The sequence below is a fragment of the Henckelia pumila genome, chromosome 4 (assembly GCF_033568475.1).
Source record: "Henckelia pumila isolate YLH828 chromosome 4, ASM3356847v2, whole genome shotgun sequence".
NCBI lineage: Eukaryota > Viridiplantae > Streptophyta > Magnoliopsida > Lamiales > Gesneriaceae > Henckelia > Henckelia pumila.
The window spans coordinates 290,462-312,358 of NC_133123.1; the positions used below are offsets into that span (position 1 = coordinate 290,462).

Here is a 21,897-nt window from a genome sequence, read left to right on the forward strand (position 1 = left end):
AGAAAAGATTTTTGAAGATTTTATAAGTCAGGATTCTTGTAGTCAAGATGACGGCAAAATACGAGATAGAAAAGTTCAATGGGAGCAATTTTTTGCTGTGGAAATTGAAGGTGCAAGCAATTCTAACAAAGGGCGTTGCTTGGCAGCTATTGGAGATAGACCGGCGGATGTCACGGACGATCAAAAGTGGAACAAGATGAATCACAATGTTGTTGCCAATTTGCACTTGGCTACAACGGATGAAGTTTTGTCAAGTATCTCTGAAATAAAAAGCGCAAAAGTTATTTGGGATACTCTGACAAAATTGTAGGAGGTCAAATCACTGCACAACAAAATTTTTCTAAAGAGAAAGCTTTATACTCTTCGGATGGTGGAATCCTCATCGATGACCAAACATATCAACACACTGAATACTCTATTTTCCCGGCTCACGTCTATGGGGCATAAAATAGAGGAAAAAGAACGTGCGAAGCTTCTACTTCAGAGTCTACCAGATTCATACGATCAGCTCATCATCAATGTTACCAACAATGTTCTTTCGGATAATTTAAATTTTGAAGATGTCTTAACTGCGGTTCTTGGAGAAGAGAGTCGTCAAAGGAACAAGAAAGATAGGTTGGCAACGTCGAAGCAAGCAGAGGCTTTACCGATGACGAGAGGAAGATTAACGGAGCATGACTCCAGTGGGAGCCACAGATATGGTAGATCCAAGTCAAGAAGTAAGAAGAAGAATATTTACTGCTTTAAATGTGGCGGTAAAGGGCACTTTAAGAGAGAGTGTACGAAGAGCATCGATAAGGGATCTCAAGGAAATGTGACCAGTACTTCAGGCGGTGGTGAAATATTATTCAGCGAAGCAGCAACGGTTGCGGAAGGCAGACACAAATTTTGTGATGCATGGATTATGGATTCAGGAGCGACGTGGCATATGACGTCAAGGAGAGAATGGTTCGATCAGTATGAACCAGTCTCAGGAGGATCTGTATTCATGAGAAATGATCATGCCTTGGAAATCATTGGGATCGGTACCATCAAAATCAAAATGTTTGATGGCACTATTCGCACCATACAGGAGGTACGACATGTGAAGGGTCTGACAAAAAATCTTTTGTCTTTGGGGCAATTGGATGATATTGGGTGCAAAACCCGTATCGAGAAAGGGATCATGAAGATTGTGAAAGGCGCGCTTGCCGTTATGAAGGTGGAAAAGGTTGCTGCAAATCTGTATGTATTGTTGGGGGAAACACACAAAGAGGCGGAACTAGCTGTTGCATCAATTGGTTCGGGAGAAGAATCAACAGTGTTATGGCATAGAAAGCTTGGACATATTTCAGAACGAGGAATGAAGATTCTCTCTGAACGGAAGCTGTTGCTAGGGCTTACAAAAGTGACTCTACCCTTTTGTGAGCATTGTGTTACCAGTAAAAAACACAGATTGAAGTTTGGCACATCTACTGCCAAAAGCAAAGGCATATTAGAGCTGATTCATTCTGATGTTTGGCAAGCACCGGTGGTGTCCCTAGGAGGAGCGAGATAATTTGTCTCGTTTATTGATGATTTTTATAGGAGATGTTGGGTGTATCTAATCAAGAAGAAGTCAGATGTTTTCGAAGTCTTCAAAGTTTTCAAAGCGCGGGTTGAACTTGATTCTGATAAGAAAATCAAGTGTTTGAGGACTGACAATGGAGGAGAATATATCAGTGATGAATTTGATGCATTCTGTCAGCATGAGGGCATCAAAAGACAGTTCACGACGGCTTACACGCCTCAACAGAATGGAGTGGCAGAGCGGATGAACAGAACTTTGTTGGACAGAACAAGGGCCATGTTGAGTACTGCGGGTCTACCAAAGTTATTTTGGGCAGAAGCAGTCAAAACCGCTTCTTATATAATCAATCGTTCTCCTTCAGTGGCGATTGATTTGAAGACTCCAATGGAGGTGTGGACTGGCAAGCCAGCTGAATATTCTCGGTTACATACATTTGGAAGTTCGGTGTACGTTTTGTACAATGAACAAGAAAGATCGAAGTTGGATTCCAAATTCAGAAAGTGTATCTTCTTGGGCTATGCTGATGGAGTAAAGGGGTTTCGCTTGTGGGATCCTACTGTCCACAAGCTTATCATCAGCAGAGATGTTATCTTCAAGGAAGATAAAGTGAAGGGAGACAAATGCACACTGAATTCAGAAACTACTATCATTCAGGTGGAAAATAATACAGACAAAGATCAAGTTTCTTGTGAAGCAGTATCGAAGCACAAAGAACAAGAACCAGTTGAGTCAGAGGTTTCCAAAGTAAGGCAGTCAACTCGAGAGAGAAGACCACCAGGTTGGCTTTCAGATTATGTCACTGAAAGCAACATTGCATATTGTCTATTAACAGAGGATGGTGATCCATCGAGTTTCCATGAGGCTACTCAAAGCTCGGATGTATTCCTGTGGATGACAGCGATGCAGGAAGAATTGGAAGCATTGGACAGAAACAAAACTTGGGATCTTGTTACACTACCACGAGGAAGGAAAGCTATCGTTAACAGATGGGTCTTTAAGATCAAGCGTGATGGCAATAACCAAGTGGAGCGGTATCGTGCAAGACTGGTTGTCAAAGGGTACGCTCAGAAAGAAGGTATTGACTTCAATGAGATATTTTCTCCTGTGGTTTGACTTTCAACAGTCAAGGTAGTATTGGCATTGTGTGCGGTGTTTGACCTACATTTAGAACAGCTAGATGTGAAAACTGCATTTCTTCATGGTGATCTTGAAGAAGAAATTTATATGCTCTAGCCAGAAGGTTTTGCAGAAAAAGGCAAAGAGAACTTGATTTGCAGGTTGAACAAATCTCTGTACGGTCTCAAACAAGCGCCGAGGTATTGGTACAAGAGATTTGATTCCTATATCATGAGCCTTGGGTACAACAGACTCAGTGCAGACCCTTGTGCATATTTCAAGAGGTCTGGTGATGATGATTATATCATTTTGTTGTTGTACGTGGACGACATGTTGGTAGCAGGCCCCAACAAAGATCGAGTCCAAGAATTGAAGGCACAGTTGGCTAGGAAATTTGATATGAAGGACTTGGGACCAGCAAACAAGTCTAGGGATGCAAGTTCACCGAGACAGAAGCAACAGGAAGAGTTGGCTTTCCCAGAAAAATTATTTGAAGAAAGTCTTGCAGCGCTTCAACATGCAAGATAGTAAGCCAGTTTCAACCCCTCTTCCTATTAACTTCAAGTTATCTTCTAAGATGTGTCCTAGCAGTAAAGCAGAGAAGATGAAGATGTCTCGAGTACCGTATGCATCAGCAGTGGGAAGTTTAATGTTCGCCATGATTTGTATAAGACCAGATTTTGCACAAGCAGTGGGAGTAGTCAGTCGGTATATGGTGAATCTTGGACAAGAGCATTAGAGCACGGTTAAGAGGATCCTTAGATACATTAAGGGTACCTCTGATGCTGCATTATGTTTTGGAGGATCAGATTTTACACTCAGGGGCTATGTGGATTCAGACTATGCGGGTGATCCAGATAAAAGAAAATCTACTACTGGTTATGTATTTACAGTTGCAGGAGGTGCAGTCAGCTGAGTTTCAAAACTGCAAATAGTTGTGGCGTTATCTACAACGGAAGCAGAATACATGACATCTACTCAAGCTTGCAAGGAAGCAATATGGATTAAAAGGTTATTGGAGGAGCTTGGGCACAAACAAAAAAAGATTTCTTTGTTTTGTGACAGTCAGAGTGCCTTGCACATTGCAAGGAATCCAGCCTTTCATTCCAGGACTAAATACATTGGAGTTCAATTTCACTTTGTACGAGAGGTAGTAGAGGAAGAAAGTGTGGATATGCAGAAGATTCATACGAAGGATAACATAGCTGATGTTCTGATCAAGCCAGTGAACACGGAGAAGTTCGAGTGGTGTAGATCCTCATGTGGCCTAGCAGAAACGTAAGCAGCGGGAATGACAAGATTGAAAGGATGTGTGGAGACATGTTTGATCCTCAATCAAATCTTCAAGTGAGAGAAATGTCGGAAAATTCTATTGAGAATTTTCATTCTTATGATTTGCTGCTATAAATACGTGCCTCTGATTCCCAATTCATTCATTCCATCTCGAGTTCAATCATCTAAGCTTGAGTTTCTTCATCTCCCTTATTTATTTATATATATATTTGTGAGATAGGTTTTCTCCTGTATTAAGAGAGTGAGTGTCTCTTTGAAAACACAGAGAGATGTTGTAATTCTCCAAATATTATAGTGAAATCTTTTGGTCTTGCCCGTGGTTTTTACCCTAATAATTTTTGGGGGTTTTTCACGTAAATTTTGGTATTTATTTATTCTTTAATTTTCATAGTTTCTATCTCGTAATGTCGCACTTGGAACCAACATTGATGTCCATCTTTCTCCACCCATGTGAGCTCTTCTGTACCTTCAGAGCCATGTGATAATCTCTACGTTTGGCAAAAATCATATATCGAAACAAGTAATGCACGGAGATGAAAATCCGCGTGCATGAGTAATTTATGTCACATTTAAAATTAAATTAATATTTTTTTATACTTTTAGATCAATTGAAAAAATAAAGTTGAAATAAATACTTATAAATAAATAAAATAAATTTATTGAAATATAAAAGAATATGCATTTGTGTAACATTCAATATATAAAATGATCAAATTGATTAATTTAGGATGTTCATGCATTATTATATCGGTTTGAAAATCTCAAATACCAATATTATTGGCAATTTGATTATGAAGTTTCCATTGATAAGAATAAATCCAGTTAAGATTGCCACCACACATCACAAATTTTTTTGCAAGTTTTGCAAAAGCTTTATTCAGGATTTCGTAAACTCTAAATAGCTCCAAACAGCTAATCGTGATTTCAAAATCATGTTACTCCATTTCCAAATATTGAGTGTAATTTATATATTTAGCATTATCTATCTCATATATTTAGATTTATGTGTGTTTTTTCACGTGGATTAAAAAAAATTATTGAAAAAATAAATTTTACAAATAAACTCTCTTTGAACGAATGTTTGAATAAGATAATATTTTCATTAATTTTAGATTATATTGTTTTTAAAAATTGAGAAATTCGTGTTTTGAAAGTTGTTAATGTATTTAATGATGAGGGTATGCTGATAAAATAATGGAGAACAAATTTTTTTTATCTTATTAAAACATTCATTAGATAAGGATTTGTTTGTTAAAATTTATTTTAAAAAAAATGTATGCTTTGACATAGTAGAATTTCACAGTAATTTCCGATCGGAATTCTCCTTTGTTTGACTTGATTAATTCCTTAAGTTAGCATCGATATTATAAAATTTTGTACATATATATATACATATATACTAAGGTACTAAGGTATCGTTTGGTTTGAGTCATGAGATAAATAATATATAGATAATTAATATAATGCAATAAAAAATAAATAAGAAATTATAGTTAATATAATATTGGATTTGATTGAAAGATTATAATTTATTTGATTTGATTGATTAAATTTTATATAAAAATGATAAATTATCATTTTGTTATTTTAACAATAAATAAAATATAAATAATATTATTTATAAATGTAATATAATAATTTAAATTCAATGATTTGATTGATATAAAATAAATTATTAATGATTTGATTGATTAAAAAGTAATAATTAATAGATGAATAAATAATATGACGAGAAGAACGCGAGATTAGATGAGATAAGTGATACATAGATTAACAACATTGCCTACCAAACGGTACCTAATCAATCAAATCAAATATTATATTAACTATCATTTTTATTTATTTTTTTATTAAATTATATTACTTATGCTATCATACCTACCCACGATTAACAAGTCAACACATTCTTTAATGTAAATAATCAATTTCTATTCACAAACATATATATTGACATTGTGATAAATGGGACGCAATTTATATATATCTATTACTATTATTTATTACTATTATTATGTAAGAGATATTTAGTTGATCTCTTAGTATGTCCACAAAAATATAGAATAAATATATAAAAAAAAATACACACCATAAACCGTTTCCCTCCACTATCTCAATTTCTTCTCTTTTTTTTATTTAACTATTTCTCTCATTTTTCTTTTCAATTTTGTATTTAATATATATAGTACAATCATTTTATTTGATAATTTTAATTGAAATATAAGATGCGAGTATATATTTAAGACTAAATGGGACGCAAATTTAGGTTCAAGTAAAATAATGGATCCCACAATTAATTAAAAACTAATATACAAAGGTCCCTAGGCAATTAACAATCAATTAACCAATCGACCGTTGGGCTATACAACGGGATCCGCGAACAAAATTGATTGCTAGCATCACATTAATTAATAATTAATTACCCAATTAAGGACAGTATTCCTCCAGCGGTTCAATTTTATTCAAAGATCCTTGTGCATCTCACAACTTTAAAGTTTAAACAAGTTGCTCAATGCAACATATATCCTCACAAATATGATTGTCTCCGAATAAGTTTTTTTGCCATATATAATATAATATTTTCATCAATTAAAATCTCGTCCAATTAAAGAACATGTTTCTTTACCATACAACTCTACAACAAATATTAAAAATTTTAAAAAAGTATGGCACCAACAAAAAAATATTAGTACTCCAGCTGAATCTGATACCTTTTTAGCACTGGGAATCGTAATTTGCATCGAAATTTTACAAAATGAAAAAAAAAAAAGATTCAGTGTCTAAATCGGATTCTACGGAGGATCAACATCGAAATCAGAGGTGGCAGCCGCAGCATAGGAAGAAGAAACAGAGACCGGAGACCAACACGATGGCTTCCAGAACCGAAACAATCCTGAAAAGGAAACCATCTACGAACCACATATGCAAGTTGAACCTCCTCTTCCATCGGAATCCGGTCGAAGTCTTCCACCGCCACAAGCCGCCGCCGGCGACCTTCTTGTTCAACCTCTTGAAGATGAACGAAAAACTCGACGACGACTTCTTGTCCATGAGTCACTCAGCTTTCTCTCACTAAGAATAAAAGTCTTTGTTGCGAATGAAAATGTTGTGTGTTTGTGAACTCGAGTCATTTTGTATGAAGGTTTCTTGGAATTTAAGTTTGGAATCCTTGTTGCGTGGCAGGGGTAGTTTAGTAATATTAATATATATGGGCCAAGTGGGTTTTAAAAATCTTCGTGGGGCCTTTGGGGATTTCCGCGTTTTCGTGGAATTGTTGGGTAAAAAAAGAAAAGTGAAACAAATCTCCGGCACCTACGGGCCAATGCTTGGCCTGCTACTACTACTAATGACTAAACACTACCTTTGATTTATTTTTTGAACAATTAAATATACTTTATAAACTTAAAGTTTTCTATTATTTTTATGGATTTCGGGTTACATAATAATACTAATTACTTACCTAAAAAAATGTAACGATACACCATTTATTTCGTGTCAAAGTCATGATCGAAAGATGAAGAGGATGGAATAATGGAATCACTTTGCCAATAAAGATGAGGCCTTTAAACGGTCTGAAAATATTCATTTCCCATTGAAAACTTTTTGAAGGACTCCTAAGAGGCAAACGGATCGGAATCATGAAATGATTCATAAAAGATATATATGGAATTTTCATTCATGCTGTTGAACAGTCCACAATTCATATTAGGTTTATTATGCATGTTTCGAAAATCAAGTTAATTGATCATTTTTATGTATAAATATTGAAGGATCATATTTATCAACAATTCTTCACCTATACACACATAAAATAATGAGCTACGGGTACAACGAAATTTATACACCACAAAAAATTCAGTATAAATTAAAATTTTCATTTATCAAAATCTCATTATATATTGGATACAAAATATTGCGACATTTGTTGTTGTATCTTTAGCATATATTATTCTAAAATTATCTGAAAAAACATGAATTTTTTTTGTAGATCAACAAATTTGGAGGTATATAATAATGAAGACAGATTGCGTAAAGCTCATTCAAAACAATTGCAACGGTCCTTGCACGTTCTTTGTGTGGTCTACAATGTGTGTTACTTGGCTACATGCACCATCATTGCCAGCTGCCTTTAACCTAATTAATTAACTTTGCATGGTTGGAAAATATTCTTTCTTCCCATGGAATTGCATTGAGGAATCCTCGTATCCCCAGTCCACTTGTTGATAGATCTGTGTCATTAGATGTTCGATATATATACTACTCTGCCTTTTTGTTTAATATTTAATGTCCCAAATAGACATGTTATAATTAATATTGCGTATCTATGCATGGCCCCCATTTATAAATCTATATCTTATTGTTAATTGATTAGGACATAACATGCTTAGAAAAGGATCGGTTCAACTTGTAACCAAATGGCGTCCTTAATTTATAGACATAACAGGAATACAATTAAATCATAGGAAGACATAAACCTTAGGCCTAGTGCTGCATGTACTTCATGCATGATCAGTGCCCTCAACTTTACATAGATATTCAGATTAATTCAGAATCCTCCAAGAAAAGCTTCCACATCATTAAAAGTAGTAATGGAATTCCCATAGTTCAACTTGCAAAACAACTCATTATCGAAATCAAGGTTGTAAGTACTCGTATTCATCGAGCCGAGATTTGAATAACCCAATTCACCATCGTCTTCTAATTTCATCTGTGCATGATGATCATCAGCAGCGTCACCAATATTGACTTCCATGAGTTTCTGCAAAGAAACAAGAGATCAAAATAAATCCTTACGACAATTATATCAGAGTTAATTAACATCGATGGATACATAGTACTTAGGTAAGAAAAAATATTAATACTCACTTGTAATTCTTGATTATGATCAATATGATCAAAAGTATTCTGAACATATTGCAATCCAGTACCAAAAGCATCACTCTCCTCCATTGATCCCTGATTCGTGACGACCGATACAGACGACGGAGAAGAATAAGTTGGCGGTAATTGTTTCTCTTTGATCTCCATGATCTCTTCAATTCTGCACAAAACTTTGTTCCTCAAATCTTCTAAACTTCCCAGATATTCCTCAAGTTCCAGCACTTCCATGATCCCCTCAATGATCTGCTGATCCCACCAGAATCCATTCTCATCAATTTCATGACCCATCAATTCCCTGATCGTTTCCATCTTCTTTTCCTGCAATGTTCTAACAGCCTTCTCGTACTCACGTCTTTTGGCTGCATCGTCTCCCAGACCGGTACAGTGATGATCATCGGCAACAAAACTAGCCCCCATCTCGTATCTGTGGAGCACACGTTCCACCGAAGGGGTGCCGAATGCGTAAACCTTGTTTGCCGGAGATCGTACGATAATGGAGACATCCGAACCGCAGAGGACGCTTAATTCACCGGCTTTTTTGAATAGCCCGGTCCGTCTTTTGGTGAACGTGACTTGCAAGCTTGTCTTCTTCTGAATTTTTTTTATTTCGATTTTGCGACGACCCATTGTAAGCTTCTTGCTTTCATGCAGTACTCTCCCCATGTCTGAATTAAGACATATAAAACGAGACCTTTTTGTTGTATATTTGCACGTATTTATACATGTCCGAAACAGATGAATATTATTTTATGTGTAATTAATGCTGCTCAAACTAACCCCGCAATTTCATTGGCCAGTGCAGCGGCTACCTGCAGATTTAGGGAATATTACCGATTATTTTTACCAAATAACAATCCCATTTAAGGAAATAAAATAATCGAGTGTTGTCCATGGTGATTTTCTCAAATTAAAAACCGCGTGTTAGGATCTTACACTGATAAGTTAATCGAGGATGAGTTAAATTAAATAATTTTACTAGAGTAAAAGGAGGTCAATATATTTCAATTATTTATTAATAATTCTAATCAAATTTTATTCTACATATACTTATAATTAATGGTTTTAGGTTGTAATAACTAATAACCGTCTAAAATCATGAAATGAAATCAAGCAATTTCATTAGTTTGTCAATATATGCAAAATTTTATTTCAACCAAATTTTATAACATGAATTATATCGGTGTATCAATAATTCAATATGCAAGGGAAATATAATTAAATGAAAATGTTTGTGTTTAATTTATTTTTTTAATCTTTTAGTTTATTGGGATGCAATCGAGCCGAGCCGAACATTTTAATTTTTGAGTATTTGTAATTGAATCGAGCTCGAGTTTTATTTAAAAAATATATCAATGACTCATGAGTTTATTCGAGTTTTTATCAAATCTAAATGAGCTTAATAATATAAATTGTAAATTCAAATATTCAATAGATTAATTAAGAACTAAATTTTATATTTATAGAAAAATATAAAATTTTTATTAAAACTTATAATTTTATTCTAAATAAATAAATTTTAACGATTGCTATATTTATATTTTTTTTTGAGACAAGCGATTGCTATATATTTGTTACAAGTAAAAATGTCAAAGTTATAAATAAATATAAAAAAATGTTATATTTATTTAATATTTGACTCATGAGCTAATCATGAGTAGAATATTGTAAAACTCGAGTTTGATTTATTTATTTCGACGAACTTCATTTAACAAATTTCTATGAAATTGAGTTTCGGATAACTTACCTAAAACAGATAATAAATTTGTTTTCGTTTTTTGTTGAATTTTTTTTCATGGCTCGATGTTTGCACCAACTATTCGGTTCATTTGTATGGCAATAGGTATCACCAACTATTAGTTACATGGTTAGACAAATCGATCATTTTATAAATATAAATTTGTGATGTCGTTTCACTCGACTATATACAAATAATAACAATATATGATATGATGGGACGGATTCCCAATCCCAGCCACCCACCTGTATGGCCAATTACCCAAAGCTGACTCTTTGTTTGAAGTCAACAAATTTCACACAAAGAGAGAGCGAGAGGGATACAAAGGGGAAGAAAGGGTGGTGGTGATGGGGGAAGCAGATCTGTAGAATAGCCAACTCTCAAAACAATAAGGTATATCCTTCTTCATTCTTGCCATACTTTTCTTCTCGACATACATTTACTACAGAGGCGCCCGCCACTCCCTTTCACGTATATTTATTTTCCAGTCTGCAAAATCAAAATCTTGTCTCGTGAAAATCTCTCGGACACACGTAGGCCACTGTGTGTTAGCTTGTCTATCGTGTCAAGGGAAAAATATATAAGGAAAATAAAAGAAAATGCTGGAATTGAGAGATTGGGGCTGCTACCCGAAGGAGGTAGTGGGGGTGGATATCGGCTTGGCTTGTGTCGACGGCGTGATTGCAATTGTTGCCTTTTATCAGGTAATTCTTGTATTTTTCTGATTCTTTTGGTTTTATGTTGCTTTGTTTGTGTTTCATTAATGGCGAGACTTGATGGGCTTTTCTTGTAGTATTGCCAACCTTTCTTGTGGAAGAGAGCGTTGCCGGGACTGAAAGTGTCTCTGATATTTTCTTTTTTTTTTTTATCAAATTATCAAATGTACTTTCTTGAAATTGGGCTTAGTTTGGGTACAATGGTGGCAAGTTATTACATAATTGGAGAATCTCCAAGCTTCTGTTGAAGCAATCTTGTCACGTCAATCATATCTAGTCAGCAGTCTCTTTGTGATAAAGAAATGCTAATGTTAGCAGCTGAGGATCAACGTTGGGGTGCAGACTATGCTGCACCTGAAGTTTGTGAATTGGAATTATAATTCCCTTAGTTTAAATATGTACAGGATTTTTCTGTCAAATCCTATTACAACTTCAGTGTCAGCATCAGATGTTTTTAGCTTTCTTGGATACTGAGGTGTATGGAATGCTTCAAAACTTTACTGAGGTTGTGAACACTAAAATATTGAGGTGAAAGATTTATCTAGGTTTGTTTAGTTAGAGATCATTATTTGCTTGTTGGAATCGGGGGTAATGATTCTCCACAAAGCAAAATTTTTTGTATGAAAACCACTGATGCAATTCCATGGGATTGCTCATTCCAGTGCTGCCAAAATATGTGGCTGTTCTTATGAATGTTAATGACACACCAAAACTGAGTAACTGACAACTTTGTTATGCAGCGGTAGGTGATGAGTATGGATTTATTGCTTGCCAATATTCTCGCCATTTTTTGGTGCTATTATTGTCACATTGTAAAATATGCTCATCGATTATTAAGTGCACTGTGGGAACATTTAAATTAATTTCTCGTGTAATACATTTTTATTATCATCAGTATTTATTTGTATGTTGTCTGTAACATTTTAACAAAAATGTTTTTGGTTTTATGGCCGCAAGCTGTTCTGAAGATTTATAAGGCGTTGAATATTTTTTTGATATGATTACCACTGTTGTGGCCTTTTAAACTTCTCTGTTAATAATAATAATGATGTTTTTCAGCATTCAAATTAAAATGATAAACTTCAGTATTGATTCCTGATTAGTTATTCCTCTCCGTTGTTGCAGATGATGAGGATTCATTCAAGGAATTCCCATCTTGGGTGGACCCGCCAAAAGGTATGCAGTTACTTCACTTTTTTAAGCCCCGTGGTTGCTAATCCTTTTCGCAATAACGTGCAACTGTATACACTACCACAATATATAGTTTCTCTAAGTTATTGGGTGCCATGTGCTAAAAGGAAATTAGTAATCTCGTTTTACTTTGTTAGTGCTAAACTCAATTACTTCATTTCGATCACTATCAGCTCAGAGATGGTCTGCTCTTAGGTAAAAAATTTATCATTGTCGAGTGAGATATAAGCTCACCGATGCACTGTTTTTTTGATGTTGAAACGTTTTTTTTTTTGTTTTTGTTTTTTTGCGTTGTGGTTGAGTTATCGGGATATGATCGAAGGTTTCATGGTGTAAAATTAGCTGCTTTCTTGTTTTGTTTGAGTCTATCTGATGATTTTTCTCTGTCCAATTTCAGATCTTTCATCTACTGATTGGAACATCAAATTTTGGTGAGAATTACTGGCTTTTCATTGCTGTCATTTCAGAGGCCTTGGCTTTATGAGATTATATATCAGCTCTTTGATTGCGGTCGCCTTTTGCTATTTCAATAGTCCTTCATTGTAAATTACTGCAAGATATCTAGGTTCCCTTTTATTTTTGATGCAGTTGTATGCCGTTGGTGCGATTTTCCTCAAAATTTTATGACAACATCAAAAAAGAATTCTGTCAAATTTGTAACAGCAATCAGATCACTGCTTGCTTGTAGAGTCCTTGACGATAAAATTATTATGTTACCTGCCTGCAATTATCATGCTTTTCGTTGGATTCTAAACATGTTTTATGATATAATTGCTTCATTTTCTTCTGCATTGTTGTTGACTGCCAGTTTTTAAGTAGCCTGTTTGGCCTTTTATAAATTGAATTGGTGATTATTTGCCAGGTTATTTGCTTTATTTTGGATTAACTCCCATTGCTGCTTGTAAGGATTGGCTTTGCTGGTCACAGTCTTGTGGTTTCATTGTCATGGGTAAGCAAGTTACAATTTACAAGGCTGTTATTTGGATTCTAAAATTCTACAAGTCCATGGTTACCCTAAGTGAGTATTTACCTAGAGCTATTATTTGTTTGCAGCTTTGCCCAAAATTTTGTTTGTTGCAGCATTTCTTCTACTCTTGTCATTCTGGTAAGTTCTTTTTTGAGGGAATGTATTTAGTAGTGTCTGCTAAATTCATAATCTGGCGTTTTGCTCTTGCACTTGTGAAATAAGGCACTGTGTATGTAAAAAGATAAGTGCCATGTTAAATATGTTTTTCATGATTTCCCAAGTGCTCTGTTTCTAATAATATAGGCTGTACATAAGTTGACTTATGTTGAACTCAAGGGGTAATTTCACATTTGCACAAGTTAGAATTTTGAACGCACTGGCAAAAACTTATTTTCGTAGTATACCAAAAGTGCATTTTACTTTACTTTAGATCAGTCTTAATTGAAACTCATGACTTGTAGGATTGACCTTTGCCATCAGACAAATGATGATGAAGAAGATGAAGGATGTAGCCCCAGAGAAGCCCTACTGGAGAAGATCAGTAAAACTGACTTTAGTGCCAGTAGTTGCAGCAATTTTTGTACCTTTCGGTTGATTGCAGTAGGAAGTAGGCAAAAAGTTGTAATTTTGGTGCGAAAACAGTTGTTCACTTGTTTTAGCCTTCATTTTTGAAGAAAAAACTCTTTGGTATAAATATTTTATCTTATCCGATAACAAATTTCCACCAGGTTACCGTTTTAGTCACTGCAATTATGGTTGCATCTTCGTTGCTGATACTGATTGGGACGGGAAAAAATCCTATTGACTCCGTAGTTGTGGCTCAGGCATGTATGCCTTTTCATCTTTGTGCTAATTATCATGTTTGAGTGGAAATTTATCATGTCTCTATCTCTGTTTCTCTGGGAATCATGGATTGACAAATGGAGATTTGTAAACATCGTGCAGGTTTATGTAGATCTCATTGCTATATCAGTTCTTTTACTGGGAATGGCCTTGGCATGCTATGGTGAGCTCCCATACCACCAACCTTTAGCTTTCGAAACCCACTTTTTACAGGTTGGAAAATCGGGCGGGGTAAATGGCATCAGATTTGTGGATCATTATTTTGTACCATGATTTATGTATTTATTTTTTGAGTGGAATAAACCTGCCAAGAGGGAGGGATGGAGAAGACATTTCAAGTATCTGGTTAATAAAACTAGTGGCCAGGGGGTGGGAACTTGACTAATTTTCAAACACCCAAGAAACAAATGAACTAGAAGTATTTTTTTTTTAAAAATGTTCTTGAAAAAAATATATTATTTGGATACAAAAGTTATTTTAAAAAAGAACTTTAAAAAGTATTTTTTTAAGAGCTAGAATTTCAGGTTTTTTGGCTTGTGCTTCTATTTCTATTTAAAAATAAATGCAGAAGCACTTTTCAACATTTATCTAAACGTTGAAACTGTATTTGTGCACTTTTTTCATCAGCCGACTTTGGTATGCAGGGTTTGTGTTGTTCCTGAAAATGAGAAAAGTTAGATCTGAACGGTCTTCATCAGAAATGTGGAAGGTAGCTACTTATTCACTAACGAGCAATATTATTCTCCATGCAAATTAATAATCTTCGATGGATGTGTTGTATATTGAGAAAGTTGTGACATGAAATGTAGTTGGAGTGAGTTTTTTAAATGCAATTTTTCTTATTGTTTTGAATGACCCAATGATTTTTTGAAGGACCAACGGCTTGATTATATATACTGCATGCAGGTTGCTGGTTTGGCAATTGTATGTGTTGTCTGTTTTACATTGAGTGCTTCTGTCGCTCTTGCTACAAATATTCCTGTAAGTTCTTGATACTTCTTACATTCGTATTTCTAACTTAATTTCTGACTAAGTTGAACATTCTATGTACTGCAGCTGTTGTATCACTGGCATGGGCAACAGATGAATGGCGTCTATACAGCTATCCTACAGGTTTTGTATTATTTCATAGGTAAAGGTTCTTAATTTCTTCATTCGAAAAGTTATAAGACCAACTGGATCTTAGTAGTGCATAGGAAAAATTGTTGGAACATATCTTGGCATCTGTTTTATGTATAGTGAGTTTCAATCTGAGAACAAGAATGAAGTTAAAGATGATAATGTCTTAATTTCATTTCATGCTTTTCTAAAACATTTTGTATTCCAGGTTCATCAGTGCCCTCGGCCTTTGTCCTATTCGAGATGAGAGAGCTACCACCTCCGCTCACTACTAAAGAACAAGAGGAACAAGAGGAATCGAGTACATTGGCTTTTATTAGTGATGCTTCAGTGACCACCCATCCACAACGCTGGATCACTTCAACAATTGTGCAGAATCAGGTTTTGATAATGACTTAATTATTATGGTTTCTTTGGTGTTCTGTACACGTTGTGTTGCTTTGGATGGACCGTTGATATTTGGGCGAATTGTGCTCAAGGCCGTCGGAACTTTTTATGAATGCAGGTCTCAAGAGCAAGTCCCATATGACTCGCTATTGACTTCTCATCGTACAGTACAACGTGGAGACAAACAGTATGACTGGTTAACTTCACAAAGAAACAGGGTTGCACTGGACAGTACTACTATATACCTATCGCCTGTAGATTTGGCTATGATACTGTAACTAACTTAGTTAGAAGGTCAAATGCTCTGCACTGTTAATACATTTCATGAAAATATTTTTTATGATAAGTACATCTGAGAACCTGTAGGAGAAATAATTTTAGTGCAAGAGGGACTTGGTTTTTCTTTTTTGTTTTTGTTTTTTTTGTTTTTCCCAAGATTTGGATTTTTGAACGGACAACGACTCACTAATTTAATTTCTTGATCGATCTTATGGACTAAGATTATTGTTTGCACTTGTTTACCCGCAATGCACAAGATATATTTGAAATAAATTTTTTATTTTATTCTTAACAAAATATAAAATGAAAAAACTTGTCATTTTCATCCTATGTACTTCAATTTTTGAATGTCGTATGCTATGAAATGATAGCCACCAAAGGTCCAAAACATTTAAGGACTTGAATCAGAATAACTCTACTTCAAATTTAACCGATCACCCTTTGTTCAGAAGGTACGGATCATCGGTAGAGATGATACATTTTTTTGTTTCAAGCGAAATATTTGTCAAACATATTAATAAAAGGAATTTTAAAATTCTTTTGTTTTTTTAACAACACCAAATATTCATTACTCGAAACGAATCACGACTTACGTAACCCTCTTGTACCCAAAGAGGAAATCCAACAAAACACCATGAATAAGAAGTAGATCTAAAGAAAGCAAATTACCAATAAATTAAAAGTTAAAACTAATGTAAATTACATCAAGCCAAAATATCTCGATGATAAATAAAATAAAACAAATGAAATATGTAGATTGGATAATTGTTATTCAGTTAAGATTAATAAAGGTGACTAAGCTTTCAGAAAAAAAATGTTAAATTAATTTGTCGAATCGTAACAAACTTTCAGAAAAATCAGATAAAGTTTACTCATAATTATCCCTTCTCTTTTAAACAGTGAGTAAATGAAAACATAGCATCTATCATTTCTGGTGCAGTGGACCTCATTTATTACCAGTAATTACCGCACACGAATTAAATTAAATTTGTTAAAAATAAAAGAAGTATAGATAGTATATACGTTAAGGCTTATTATCTTTGGATAAAATGTGAAATCATAAAATAAATATTTAAAGGATCCAAATGAATTTTATTTAATATATATCCAATGATTCTATCATAAAGTTTATATACAACAACATGCCAAAAAATTTTCTATTGATATCAACCACCGCAAGAATTAATAGCTACAATTATAAATCTTAATTACAAAATCAAATCAATAAATGAAAAATCACGTACAATATTTTATCTACAAATCAGTTGTAATCTTCTATTCATGCCAAATCATCAATTCTGTGAATCTCAACATTTCAAAATATCGAACCAAGAACAAATAAAATAGTAACCTACCATATATTCTAAATTATAATTTCAACCATTATCTTTATTTGGAAATTCAAATTAATTGACATAAATGCAACAAATTGATTTCATCTTTTATTTTTATTTTTTTAAAAAAATGAAAAACGTGAGTATCTTTGAAGATATAGAGGTCAAAAGGATCTGCTAATTTCGAAATATATTTTAGGATAAATGTTTTAGATTTCACTGATAATATTAGATATCTAAACTATCATATCTGAACGAATCGAATTCCAAAAACAAGATAACGATCTCATTTTCTTAATATCTCTCTCTATATATATATATATATATATGTTAGCAAGGCATTTCTCTCTACTGATCCTCCAAAAAAAACCAAAAAAATGGCAGCCAAACCATTCATCATCCTCTCTTTACTTGCGGCCATGTTTCTGTTCACCTTCACTTGTGCACTACCAAGGATGAAGGATTCCATGTCCACTGTCAATGGAAACTACACCCACGTTTGCGATGCTATGCGGTTTTTCGAACTCGGTTTGAACGTTAAAGACTTCGCATACTGCGACACATCACTGCCGTACGAGGTACGCGTCAAAGATTTGATAGACAGAATGACATTGTCGGAGAAGGTGAATCAAATCGGAGACACTGCCTATGGGGTTACGAGAATCGGGCTCCCCGCGTACGAGTGGTGGTCCGAGGCTTTGCATGGTGTCTCCGACGTTGGCCAGTGGGGTCACAAAGCATCATACTTCGATGAAGAGGTCCCTGGTGCAACGAGTTTCCCGACTGTTATCACGACGGCAGCTAGTTTCAACAAATCTCTGTGGAAACATATTGGCCAGGTGTTACAAAATATGGATTGTTTGAATAGTTTCTGTTTGCTTTTCGCGTGTGTATATATATACTCTAGTGTAAACTATATATATATATATATATATTTTTTTGTGACGTAGAACCCGCAGCCGTTATGTGCACTGGTTAAACCCCGGACTAACCCTCCATCAACTTGGACACTCCCTTGGGGCTAAACTATATTTTTTTTGTATTGTAGGTGGTTTCGACGGAAGCAAGAGCCATGCACAATCTAGGACATGCGGGGCTGTCGTTTTGGAGTCCTAACATTAACGTTGTTAGGGATCCTAGGTGGGGAAGAGCCCTCGAAACACCCGGGGAAGACCCTTACGTTGTTGGTGAATATGCAGTGAATTACGTACGAGGTTTGCAAGATGTTGAGGGAACTGAGAATGCGACAGATCTCAACTCTCGGCCTCTTAAAGTTGCTGCATGTTGCAAGCATTATGCAGCTTACGACGTGGACAACTGGCTAGGAATCGAGCGTTACAACTTTGATGCGAGAGTAATATAATATATATGAGAAAAGTCATAATTCTAAATTTCGATTAATTGAAATGAAAATGAGAGAGATTTTGTTTTTTTTTTTTTGTCTCTTGAATTAATAATACAGGTGACGGAGCAAGACATGCAGGAGACTTTTCTGAAGCCATTCGAAATGTGCGTGAAAGATGGAGATGTGAGCAGCGTCATGTGTTCTTACAACAAGATTAATGGTATTCCTGCATGCGCAGATCCACGTCTTTTGAGGGGTAAAATAAGAGGGGAATGGGATCTTCACGGGTACGTAATTGATCGATTTTCCTTAAACTATAAGGTAACATCTGGTACTAATTAATTCATTTTTTTTTTTGATTTAATTTGTTGTTTGCAGATACATAGTTTCAGATTGTGATTCAATTGAAGTGATGATAAATCATCAAAAATGGCTAAAAGACGAGCCTGAAGATGCTGTTGCTCAAGCTCTAAAAGCTGGTCAGTTACTTATTTGACATGCATGTAACTCAAAATAATTGACTAATTGCATTATATGTCTCAAGATGTACGTTTGACGAGATTTTTTTATATATCCAGAGCATATTATATATATTTTTTGTGTTATTTACCGTACGTACGTCTAGGTTTGGACTTGGATTGCGGGAACTACTACACTAACTATGCCAGAAACTCAGTGAGCAAGGGGAAAGTTAGCGAAAAAGACATAGATGTTGCCCTCAAGTATCTCTACATAGTTCTGATGAGGCTTGGGTTTTTCGATGGAATCCCACAACTGGAAGACCTCAATATGACCAATGTTTGCACAAGTGAACACATTGAGCTAGCCACCGAAGCAGCACGTGAAGGAATTGTTCTTCTCAAGAATACCAATCAGACATTGCCTTTGAGCACTAAAAAAATCAAGACCATCGCAGTTGTCGGGCCACACGCGAATGCCACCAGCGCCATGATCGGAAACTATGCAGGTCTGACTCGATAATTCATTTACATGATGATAGGCATAAATCTCCAACACATGCAAAAACTTCATCAACTAATACATTTTTTCAAAAAATAAAATTTGTAGGTGTTCCATGTCAGTACACATCTCCAATCCAAGGCTTTTCCAAATACGGTAAAGTGATCTATGAAATGGGATGTGCCGACGTTGCATGCAAGAACGACAGCATGGTTTTCCAAGCAGTCAAAGCCTCGAAGAAAGCTGATGCAACCGTAGTAGTCGTGGGTATTGATCTAAGCGTCGAGGCAGAAAGCTTAGACAGGGAAGATTTACTCCTTCCAGGTTACCAAAGTCGTTTAATCAAACTTGTAGCAGCCCAATCCAAAGGCCCTGTGGTGGTAGTTGTCATGTCTGCCGGTGGCATCGATATTTCCTCCGCCAGGGATTCTTCCAAGGTTCATTCCATCCTCTGGGCTGGATATCCCGGAGAAGAAGGCGGCCAGGCTATAGCCGACGTCGTATTCGGCAAATACAACCCCGGAGGGAGATTACCCTTGACATGGCACGAAAATGCATACGTAGATATGCTACCAATGACATCCATGCAGCTGAGACCCATCGATCACCTTGGTTACCCTGGGAGAACATACAAGTTCTTCAACAGCTCCATAGTTTATCCCTTCGGATACGGCCTCAGCTACACCAACTTCTCTTACTCTCTAGTCTCGTCCACAAAACATCTTGAGGTCCAGTTGAACAAGTTCCAGCACTGTCGAGAGGTGAACTACACCGAGGGCTTGTATAAACCGGCCTGCCCCGCGGTTTTGATCGACGACTTGTTGTGCGACGAACATCATAACGTGGAGCTGACTTTGGAGGTGAAGAACATCGGTGAGATGGATGGGAGTGAAACTGTGATTGTGTATTGGGTTGCGCCGAGTGGGATCGTGGATGCTCCGATCAAACAAGTCGTGGCTTTCGAAAGGGTCTTTGTTGGTGCTGGAGCTAGTGAGAAAGTCAGCTTCGTGTTGAATGCTTGCAAGAGTTTGGGGCTGGTGGATTATAAGGGTTACAATTTGATGCCTTCTGGTGGGGGTCATTTCATTCTTGGAGATGGAGATGATCTGTTGAAAATACCAATCCATATAGAATTCAAACATTCAACATAAGTGAAACTAGTTAGGAGCTAGGAGCATGCATGTGGTTATAATTTTATAGTATTTAATTTGTTTTAGATGTTTTATGATTTTTTTTTTGCCTATTTGAATGCTGAATTTATGATAAACATTTATTATAATTCTATTATGTTATTGTTGATCAATAAAATATTGAATCCTAGTTTTAATTAGTTTTGATGTTATTTCATTGCCTGCTTTTTAAGAACACTCTTATCATTGCCTGATTTTTAAGAACACTCTTACAAATTAAAACAAACTAAATTTATAGAGGATGATATACAAGTTGAATGATTATTTTACGAGTTTTATTGCGACTTGGAGTAATTTTAAGTACTTGATATCATATTTATTTTATAACGGGAAATGCTGTGGTTCCCGAGCGACGTTAGAACTTCTAGGCTATATATCTATCTACAAATTTAGTACTAGAAGAAATCAATATTTTATTCAAACGTTACAAATAATTTTATTTGATGCATGATCGATGATCTCTCACAATTTGACCGTGACGCCTCTCTAGTCAACGGGCCGGGGCGGGGTTAGATACATCGTGAGGCATCTTATGATATAATAATAACATAAAAAGTAAATCCGTTCCAAAAAAAAAAATAAATATAAATATAATCTTCTTTTTTTTTTCATGTACTTTTTTAAAATTTATACATCTATATAAATTGAGCCTCGAAATAGTTAGCTATCGACAGTGTAATATAAAAATCTTATCATGATAAATAACATGACATATTGGTTATAAATAAAATTATAGGTGGCTTTGGTAGACATTGAGACAGTTTGGCCGAGTGGTCTAAGGCGCCAGATTTAGGCTCTGGTCCGAAAGGGCGTGGGTTCAAATCCCACAGCTGTCAGTTTTTTTCCTTTCTTTTTTGGGAAGTAATATTTTTATTGTTTATTTTTCTTTTTCCTCGTTTATTTTTTGAAAATTCGGTTCTAGAAACTGATATATTATCTATTTTTATTTTATAATAGTTGAAAGACACATATTAACTGTTAATATGATGATATCA

The 21,897-nt window shown here is 35.2% G+C and overlaps 3 protein-coding genes and 1 non-coding gene across 5 annotated transcripts; 3 read left to right on the forward strand and 1 right to left on the reverse strand.

The window, feature by feature from the left end:
* Positions 1-6,530: 6,530 nt before the first annotated feature.
* LOC140867566 (uncharacterized) lies at positions 6,531-7,085 on the reverse strand. The gene has a single exon (XM_073272638.1). The coding sequence runs from the start codon at positions 7,004-7,006 to the stop codon at positions 6,770-6,772; it is 237 nt and encodes a 78-aa protein (XP_073128739.1). The 5' UTR covers positions 7,007-7,085; the 3' UTR covers positions 6,531-6,769.
* Positions 7,086-10,825: 3,740 nt separating this feature from the next.
* LOC140864670 (tobamovirus multiplication protein 1-like) lies at positions 10,826-16,155 on the forward strand. 2 transcript variants are annotated; one of them, XR_012144313.1, is made up of 13 exons: positions 10,826-11,275; positions 12,413-12,463; positions 12,876-12,909; positions 13,341-13,427; positions 13,532-13,583; positions 13,907-14,075; positions 14,174-14,269; positions 14,391-14,451; positions 14,933-14,997; positions 15,195-15,269; positions 15,345-15,401; positions 15,616-15,788; positions 15,913-16,155. XR_012144313.1 is itself a non-coding variant. In XM_073268964.1 (13 exons), the coding sequence occupies exons 1-13, from the start codon at positions 11,171-11,173 to the stop codon at positions 15,934-15,936; spliced, it is 1,068 nt and encodes a 355-aa protein (XP_073125065.1). In that variant the 5' UTR covers positions 10,831-11,170; the 3' UTR covers positions 15,937-16,155. The 2 variants fall into 2 exon arrangements, 1 of the variants encoding a protein (XP_073125065.1); XM_073268964.1 differs by having other exon boundaries at positions 10,831-11,275; positions 15,345-15,420.
* A 1,593-nt stretch (positions 16,156-17,748) lies between these two features.
* LOC140865711 (probable beta-D-xylosidase 5) lies at positions 17,749-21,004 on the forward strand. The gene is made up of 6 exons (XM_073270437.1): positions 17,749-18,246; positions 18,456-18,761; positions 18,870-19,039; positions 19,131-19,231; positions 19,378-19,719; positions 19,821-21,004. The coding sequence occupies exons 1-6, from the start codon at positions 17,785-17,787 to the stop codon at positions 20,861-20,863; spliced, it is 2,424 nt and encodes an 807-aa protein (XP_073126538.1). The 5' UTR covers positions 17,749-17,784; the 3' UTR covers positions 20,864-21,004.
* Positions 21,005-21,658: 654 nt separating this feature from the next.
* Positions 21,659-21,738, forward strand: TRNAL-UAG (transfer RNA leucine (anticodon UAG)). The gene has a single exon. It is a non-coding gene; the product is annotated as a tRNA-Leu (tRNA).
* Positions 21,739-21,897: the final 159 nt, after the last annotated feature.

Bases quoted from the DNA above. Each gene is read 5' to 3' on its own strand.
- LOC140865711 (XM_073270437.1), top strand. From the start codon at position 17,785: ATGGCAGCCAAACCATTCATCATCCTCTCTTTACTTGCGGCCATGTTT. The intron at 18,762-18,869 runs GTAATATAATAT...TTAATAATACAG, and splicing joins GTTACAACTTTGATGCGAGA to GTGACGGAGCAAGACATGCA. The intron at 19,232-19,377 runs GTCAGTTACTTA...ACGTACGTCTAG, and splicing joins TGCTCAAGCTCTAAAAGCTG to GTTTGGACTTGGATTGCGGG.
- LOC140867566 (XM_073272638.1), bottom strand. From the start codon at position 7,006: ATGGACAAGAAGTCGTCGTCGAGTTTTTCGTTCATCTTCAAGAGGTTG.
- LOC140864670 (XM_073268964.1), top strand. From the start codon at position 11,171: ATGCTGGAATTGAGAGATTGGGGCTGCTACCCGAAGGAGGTAGTGGGG. The intron at 12,910-13,340 runs GTGAGAATTACT...ATTATTTGCCAG, and splicing joins GATTGGAACATCAAATTTTG to GTTATTTGCTTTATTTTGGA. The intron at 15,421-15,615 runs GTAAAGGTTCTT...TTTGTATTCCAG, and splicing joins GGTTTTGTATTATTTCATAG to GTTCATCAGTGCCCTCGGCC.